Source organism: Macaca mulatta, chromosome 8 (assembly GCF_049350105.2).
Source record: "Macaca mulatta isolate MMU2019108-1 chromosome 8, T2T-MMU8v2.0, whole genome shotgun sequence".
NCBI classification, from domain to species: domain Eukaryota; kingdom Metazoa; phylum Chordata; class Mammalia; order Primates; family Cercopithecidae; genus Macaca; species Macaca mulatta.
Genome location: NC_133413.1, coordinates 76,859,799 through 76,867,877, shown reverse-complemented (window position 1 = coordinate 76,867,877; position 8,079 = coordinate 76,859,799). Strand labels below are relative to the sequence as shown.

Here is an 8,079-nt window from a genome sequence, read left to right as displayed (position 1 = left end):
TATCTGTTGATATAATTGGATGTGAGATTCAGTGTTGAGATAGCAAAATTCTGCCCCTCGTTCCTTGGCAGGGCCCTATGATTTATGCAGGAGCAGAGGCAGCACGCAATCGAGCTGTCAAGAGAGCGTCAGCTTATTAGGCAAATGCTGCGTGGTTTTTGAAGAGGGTCGACACTATAAAATCCCACTCCAGGCTCTGGAGTGGAGAAACTCGGAGACCAAGTCCATTGAGAGACTGAGGGGAAAGAGAGGAGAGAAAGAAAAAGAGAGTGGGAACAGAAAAGAGAAAGGAAGACAACCTCCAGAGAAAGCCCCGGAGACGTCCCTCTGCAGAGAGGCGGCAGCACCCGGCTCACCTGCAAAGCGCCTGGGAAGGTAGGGAGCGCCTGGACGGAACACACCACCAACTTTGCGTTGCCTGAGCTGCCGCGATGTGCGCCGCAGAGCCGGCTGCCACTGCCTGTGTACGTGTGTATGCATGTGTGTGTGTGTGTGTGTGTGTGTGTGTATGCGCGCGTGCGTGCGTGTGTGTGTTCGCGGACTGTTCCTTAAGATTACAATAGTAGCTGGGATGTGGCAAAAGCAAACTTAGACGGCTGCTCTTCTTTACCCGTGCTGCCAGTTGCTCCTAGCTGGCTGTGTAAAGGAGCTCCCCCACCCCCTTCTATCCTAACCCCCGAGAGAAAGCAGCAAGGGCAGGGGTGGAGAGGGAGGACCAGGAGGCAGGAGTTAATCAATTTGGAAGAAAATGCTGAAATATCCGAAAGGGAGGTAGTCAGCGCGGGTAGAATCTTAAATCTGTGGCTCTTCCCTAGGCTCGGGAAAATTAGTTTTGAGGATCATTAGGAAGAGGACGCAGGGACCGTCCCTTCAGAGTCTAGAAAGAAGGGTCACTCCTGGCCGGCGAGCGCTTGAGCTTAGGTGCGGAGCCCAGCAGGCACCCCCTTCCCCGCTCCCCAGGTGTTTCAGCACCGCGGACAGCGCCCACCCTAACCACTGAAGCCAGCACGTCTAAGGTAGTCCGGTAGGAGGACCTCGTGTGCACCTCCCAGTTGAGCGAACTCTCACCAACTCTTTCTTTCTCTCTTCCCCTCTCTCATTCCGCCCTCCGCCCACCTCTGTGCCGCAGCGAGTGCCCCTAACATGCGGCTGCCGCTGCTCGTGTCCGCGGGCGTCCTGCTGGTGGCTCTCCTGCCCTGCCCGCCATGCAGGGCGCTCCTGAGCCGCGGGCCGGTCCCGGGAGCCCGGCAGGCGCCGCAGTACCCTCAGCCCTTGGATTTCTTCCAGCCGCCGCCGCAGTCCGAGCAGCCCCAGCAGCCGCAGGCTCGGCCGGTCCTGCTCCGCATGGGAGAGGAGTACTTCCTCCGCTTGGGGAACCTCAACAAGAGCCCTGCCGCTCCCCTTTCGCCCGCCTCCTCGCTCCTCGCCGGCGGCAGCGGCAGCCGCCCTTCGCCGGAGCAGGCGGCCGCCAACTTTTTCCGCGTGTTGCTGCAGCAGCTGCTGCTGCCTCGGCGCTCGCTCGACAGCCCCGCGGCTCTCGCGGAGCGCGGCGCCGAGAACGCCCTCGGCGGCCACCAGGAGGCAACGGAGAGGGAGAGGCGGTCCGAGGAGCCTCCCATCTCCCTGGATCTCACCTTCCACCTCCTCCGGGAAGTCTTGGAAATGGCCAGGGCCGAGCAGTTAGCGCAGCAAGCTCACAGCAACAGGAAACTCATGGAGATTATTGGGAAATGAAACGGTGCGTTTGGCCAAAAAGATTCTGCATTTAGCACACAAAAAAAATACAGTATTCTGTACCATAGCGCTGCTCTTACGCCATTTGTTTATTTTTATATAGCTTGAAACATAGAGGGAGAGAGGGAGAGAGCCTATACCCCTTACTTAGCATGCACAAAGTGTATTCATGTGCAGTAACAACACAATGTTATTCGTTTTGTCTACGTTTAGTTTCCGTTTCCAGGTGTTTTTAGTGGTGTTTTAAAGAGAATGTAGACCAGTGAGAAAACGTTTTGTTTGAAAAAGCAGACAGAAGTCACCCAATTGTTTTTGTTGTGGTTTGAACCAAAGAGAATGCCATTCTCTTGGGTGGGTAAGACTAAATCTGTAAGCTCTTTGAAACAACTTTTTCTTGTAAACGTTTCAGTAATAAAACATCTTTCCAGTCCTTGGTCAGTTTGGTTGTGTAAGAGAATGTTGAATATTTATATTTTTAATAAAAGCTGCAAAGGTAATCATGACTTTATTTTTTCTCTTCAGTGCTCATACACTGGAAATACTCTCATCTCTTAGCTTCCTCCAAATTGTCTTCAGCACCAGAAAAGAAAAACAAAACTTCCTGCATTGTACTTTTCCACTAAAAATGCAAACATATATCAGTGGCTTACACAGACCCTGAAATCACGTTGGGCTCATCTCTGTGCCATGGACTACTTCTCTGAGGTTGAGTTAATAATTCAGGAAGTTGCTCCCAGCAGCTCTAAATCATGGTAATTCTAAAAGGGAAGATCATTTTATAATGGAAATAACATTTAGCCCTGATCAATTAAAAGATGTGAAATAATTGGAGAGAGTGGGGAAAAGATGAAAGGAAAAGGGAAGTGTCAAGGTAGAAATTCCTCCAAACTATATGACCAAAATGCTGCATTCTTTTTCTATGAGAAAGACTCACTCTGTCAAACTACTACTTTGGTACCATGAAACAGTTTTTTGTAAGCTATTTTCCAATTACTACTTCTAATAAGAGAAACTTAATAGCATCTCCACTTAAGATGACTAAATTTAGTCATTATAAAATGTCACATAGGAAAAATTTTCTTATGAAGAACATTTTGACTTTAATAATTACACAAATATCCTCCACATTTATGCCTAGGCCAACCCTACCCACTTTTATTCTTAGGAACATGAACTACCTTTATTCATTTCTAAAACTGAACAGCACATTTAATTAGTTTTACAGTGCATTTGCCTTTGGTAGTTTAGTTATAGCTTTAAACAATTCAATCAAATATTTAATACTTCAAAATTAATTTGTATGAAGATGCATCTTATCCTGGGACCTTTGAAATACACTTAACTAATAAATGAATAAGATAATACATAACATTGAATAAATCATTATAAGACAAAGCTTTTAAAAACATCATTTATTTAAGAGTTCATATAGAGTAAAGTTACACTTACGTTCTGAAGGAGGCATTATGGTGGGACAAATATTAACAAAGCATGATTTAAATATATATATATATATATATATATATATATATATATGTTTAGTGTGTGATATGTTTGTATATATATTTAAATACATGCAATTGTTCTACAATTTACCAGATTGGTGCCACAGTGAATACAAGAGAAAGTAGACAGCTCTTGCTGGAAGATCTTTTTCAATTAAAGTGCCTAATATATGAAAATCTAAAACTAATATTAGAAAAATGTCATAAGAGATGCCCAGGCCTTCAGCTTTCTGGACCATGAAAGTGTCACCAGATTCAAAGAACATTTCTGAATGTACATCCAGTGATATCTGTTACGCAAAAGAGGAAAACTTTGTGAAACATTTCATAGCTTTGGTCAATGATTTACTTTTTGTCCATGTATTGATAAATCAGTCACTTCTGAGTTGACACTGATTTTCACTGACCACCTGCACTGTTAAAGAGTAAAGGAAATGAGAACTACTATAATATAATAACAAAAAGCCAGCGCCTATGAGAGACAAGAGCATAGTGACCACTTTTTTCACCATTTGCCACTTGTGACTGACATACACATATACCACACTTACACACCCTTCACAATGTTTCCCACACAATAAAAGATTTGCATAAGATCAAGTTTATTATTTCCAGTGCTTTCTGCAACTATTTTCTCAAAATATTCTCTCCCCCGAATATGTTAGATAAGTCATCTGGAATTACAGTTTTGGGTTATTTTTGCAGAAATCCTGTTCAGAGGTCCCTTTCATCATTTGCATAATATTAATTTCACTTGGGCTTCCTGCTGCCCACATGCATCTCAGCCAGGCAGACAGAGGGGCAGCAGTTGGAATGAATATCATTCATTTAGGGAGTTCAACCAGGAAAAGGAGAAGATATGGCGAGCTGGCTCAGAATCAGCTCCACTGCCACTCGCTGGAGCTGCAGCCTGTCCCTGGAGGGGAGGAGCCTCAAATCCAATCTGCAACGGAAGAAAATGGGAATCAGAGAAAAAAAGAGATTTGTTAATTTTGGATTGGTCCAGTCACTTTTCTACTGAGGAGAAAGTATAATAATAACAATTATTATAATAATAACAATATTATTATATGGGACATAATCATTAGAAATGGAAAGCAAGCTCAGATTATTTTGGCTACAGCCAAGAGTCATGAAAATAATTCACCCTTATGATACAAAAAGAAGGAACAGTAATGCATGCAGTGAAGAGAAGTTCTTGGGAAAAAGGAGTTCAGACTATACTAGTTTTTTTTTTTTTTTTTTTAAAGCCCACTTGTAAATGATTTATTCAGATGAGAGTCTCATTGAAACTGCTAGGAATTGGGTTTAGAAAAGCTTGCAGAATTTTAAAAATATTCCAAATTTAAATGACACTGCTATGCCACATAACATTGTGGGACATAATATAATCCCTCCACTGCTGAAAAAGTTTCTACCATGTACATACATATATATTATCTTACTATACGTTTTGCAAAACTACAGGCTTAATTTTGGGTAAATCATGATGGGATTTTTTTCTCTAGGTAATAAATTCTAATAACCATATCCATATTAAATCAAATCCAATATTTGCTGAAATGCAATTTGATTTTATGAGCTCAAACTCTTTACATTTCAAGGTACCATGACAAACGCCATTCTTCTTAGGAGAACTATGGATAAATAAGCAAACATGTTCCGATGACATCACTGGTAAAACTATCCCACCAGATTAGAATGCCACTGATTTCAAAGCAATGAGGTAGCCACATGCATTCAGCTCAGAAGCACTGGATGATTTTATGAAGCTGCGATATGAATGGATAATACCTGGCACAAGCAAAGCAGAACTTCGGTTAAGTACATTGTTTTACTGCCACTCAAAATAGTCTTGAGAGCAAAACAAGTTATTGGTCTGCACTTTACCAGATTTTACCCTAAACATATGTTTGGGGATGATGTTTCAAGAGCAATAAAATTATCCTAAGTCTTTATGGCTTTGGGATAATCCTTTGTGCTGCCACATCATTTCCTGATAGAAAGTTAAAAAGGGTCATGAAATCATATCAGCCACAGTAGAATAAAACTGAAGTATGTAGTTTTCTATGAAGGAATGGTGGAAACATCAAGTGAAATTGGGCTTTTTGAAAAAGAATGTAACTAGATTGTGTCGGTAATGTGTCAGATACCTCAATGTCCTTGAAAGTGAAGTAAAATAAACATTATCCTGACAGAATCCTGCACCTATTTTTACATGTCGAACTCCTCCCTTGCCCACCATAATCTTCTCACCCTGGCTAATAAACAAACGAACAAACAAACAAAAACAAACCCTTAAGTCTCATGTATGGTTTATGCAAAAAACAACAACAACAAAAAACCCAAAAGCCCAAATGATGTGGGAATATCATAAGAAGACTTATTTCTAAACATTCAGTTTGAGTGAATAGTGAATTCTGCCTGGATGAACAGACCATCAGAGTCCATTTTGTGGCCTGTTTTTCTTGAAGGTAGTTTCTAAACTAAAGGGAACTTCCATGGCAGCTGTTCTGAAATAGCTGAAGGGTGAAACGAGTGGCATAATGTGTTTTCTGCAAAAGGGACTGCTTTTGGGATGTGTATAAATTTTTGTGCTTTCCTGTACTAGAGATTAATGTCTATCTTCCATTTAAAATGTTTTAGTTGTTAACCCACTATTGCCTTCATATTTGGGATTACATAGTTTGGGTTGGCTTCTCTTACACCTCCATGTTTCTAGGAAATTATTAGGTTTTCCTCCAAACAATATGGACCAATGCTGTCTTTCAGAACAGAAAAGCCAGTACCAGAGTGGGGGGCTATCCAATAGCAGAGGTTATCCTGAGTATCTTTAGATAATTGCACCATCTCCTTGGTCTTGTTTATATCCACTGAGGACCCAACAACCAGCTCAGCAAAGAAAGTTCTGTGCAAAGAGGCTTAGCCTAGTTTTGAATCCCACACCAACTACTTATTAGCTGTATGACTTGGACAAGTTAGTTAACTCTCTGAGCCTTAGTTTTCTCTTCTGTAAAATAGAGATGAGAACCTACCCTACAAGGTTGTTGTAAGCGCTGAATAAATAAAGTAATACACATAAAGCACTTTACACATGACTCACTTACATTAGGTTGGTCCTTCCTTCCTTCCTTCCTTCCTTCCTTCCTTCCTTCCTTCCTTCCTTCCTTCCTCCCTCCCTCCCTCCCTCACTTCCTTTCTTCCTTCTTTTCTTCATTTCTCCCTTCCTTCCTCCCTTCCTTCCTTCCTTCTTTTCTTCCTTCCTTCCTTCTTTCCTCCCTTCCCCTTTTCCCTCCCTCCTTTCTTTCAACAGTGAAGAGAGTCCTCTGCCATGCAGAATCACCTGGGGACTGTTTATGACAAACTGTATACAAGAGCACCGACCCCCAGGAAGAAAAGACAATAGTATTTGCAATCTCATTTTTCCAGAATTGGGCATCATTTCTACGACTTAATCCCTTCAGTGTGCTGTAATCACAGGCATCAATGACACTGTTCAGTGTATCTCCAAAAGGTCCAACTTCACACATGGCTACCTCATAAAGGAAGAATGAGTTAAAGATCTAAACTCTTTTTTATAAGCACGGCCCATCAAATCAAAAGCTGATCTTTTTCCTATAACCTTCCCCAGATGGAGCTGTATGTATGTGTTCCTTCAAATAGTTTCCTAAATGCTAGCTCTCGTTTATCACAGGAAGTGCTATGTCTTGGGAATAGTGGTGTTCTATGAAGCAGAACAAGGGACAGAGAATTACAAGCACTGTTCTCCTCTACCTGCTTGGGAGCTTGTCCTGCATTCCAGTTTGGTCTGATATGCACACAAAGGTAAACAACAGATTATTAATTCCATATTACAGTCATGTGTTTTTTAATGACAGGGATACCTTCTAAGAAATGCTTCCTTAGATACTAAGCAGACATTAAAAATAGCAAGATCATGTCTTTTGCAGGGACATGGATGGAGCAGGAGGCCATTATCCTTAGCAAACTAACACAGAAACAGAAAACCAAATACCACATGTTCTCACTTATCAGTGGGAGCTAAATGATGAGAACACACGAACACATAGACAGGAACAACACACACTGGGGCCTTTTGGAGGGTGGAGGGTGGGAGGAGGGAGAGGATCAGGAAAAACAAGTAATGAGTGCTAGGCTTAATACCTTGGTGATGAAATAATCTGTACAACAAACCCCCATGACACAAGTTTACCTACGTAACAAACCTGCACTTGTACCCCTGAACTTAAAAGTTTTTTTTAAAAAGAAAAGCATCCTTAGGTAATTTTGTTGTTATGTGAACATTATAGAACGTACTTACATGAGCCTCAGTTCGGGTTAGGCAAACACTTTCCGTAACGTGGAACTGTCCTGTACACAGAGACAGATGTCCACAAGGCTCTGTCAGAATGCATGCCCATTAACACCCATCAACAAGAAATGATTTTAGATTTAGGTTGCTTCTACCTCTTGGCTATTGAGAATAATGTTGCTTAAACAGGAGTGTGTAAATATCTGTGTGAGGTCTCGCTTTCAATTCCTTTGAGTATATTCTCAGAAGTGGAATTGCAGGATTTTATGGTAACTCTTAAATTTTTTGAGGAACCTGTATACAGTTTTCCATAGCAGCTGCTAAGGACCATTTTACATTCTCCCAGCGACGCATGAGTGTTCCAATTTTACCACATCCTCACTCCTAATTGTCTAATATTTGCAGGGTATTTTTTTAAAAATATAAATTCGTGCAAACAAAAAAGCAGGACTTGGCACAGATACTTGCCATGTTCACAGAAACATTAACAATAGCCAAGAGGTAGAAGCAACCCAAGTGTCCATCCAT

The 8,079-nt window shown here is 41.7% G+C and overlaps 2 protein-coding genes across 7 annotated transcripts in view; one reads left to right on the top strand and one right to left on the bottom strand.

Annotated features, from left to right (window-relative positions):
- The first annotated feature begins 204 nt into the window (after positions 1 to 204).
- On the top strand, positions 205 to 2,228 carry CRH (corticotropin releasing hormone). Its single transcript, XM_001094433.5, has 2 exons — positions 205 to 375; positions 1,130 to 2,228. The coding sequence occupies exon 2, from the start codon at positions 1,144 to 1,146 to the stop codon at positions 1,732 to 1,734; it is 591 nt and encodes a 196-aa protein (XP_001094433.1). The 5' UTR covers positions 205 to 375; positions 1,130 to 1,143; the 3' UTR covers positions 1,735 to 2,228.
- A 903-nt stretch (positions 2,229 to 3,131) lies between these two features.
- Positions 3,132 to 8,079, bottom strand: part of TRIM55 (tripartite motif containing 55) — a 49,218-nt gene continuing 44,270 nt past the window's right edge. For all 6 annotated transcript variants that reach the window (XM_015145469.3, XM_015145467.3, XM_015145470.3 and 3 more), the window contains one exon: positions 3,132 to 4,182. In XM_015145469.3, coding sequence (XP_015000955.3) covers positions 4,172 to 4,182 — 11 coding nt within the window. In that variant the 3' untranslated portion in view covers positions 3,132 to 4,171. The remainder of the gene's footprint in view (positions 4,183 to 8,079) is intronic.

What these genes read in the sequence shown, in the direction of transcription:
- CRH (XM_001094433.5), top strand. Translation starts at nt 1,144, where the DNA reads ATGCGGCTGCCGCTGCTCGTGTCCGCGGGCGTCCTGCTGGTGGCTCTC.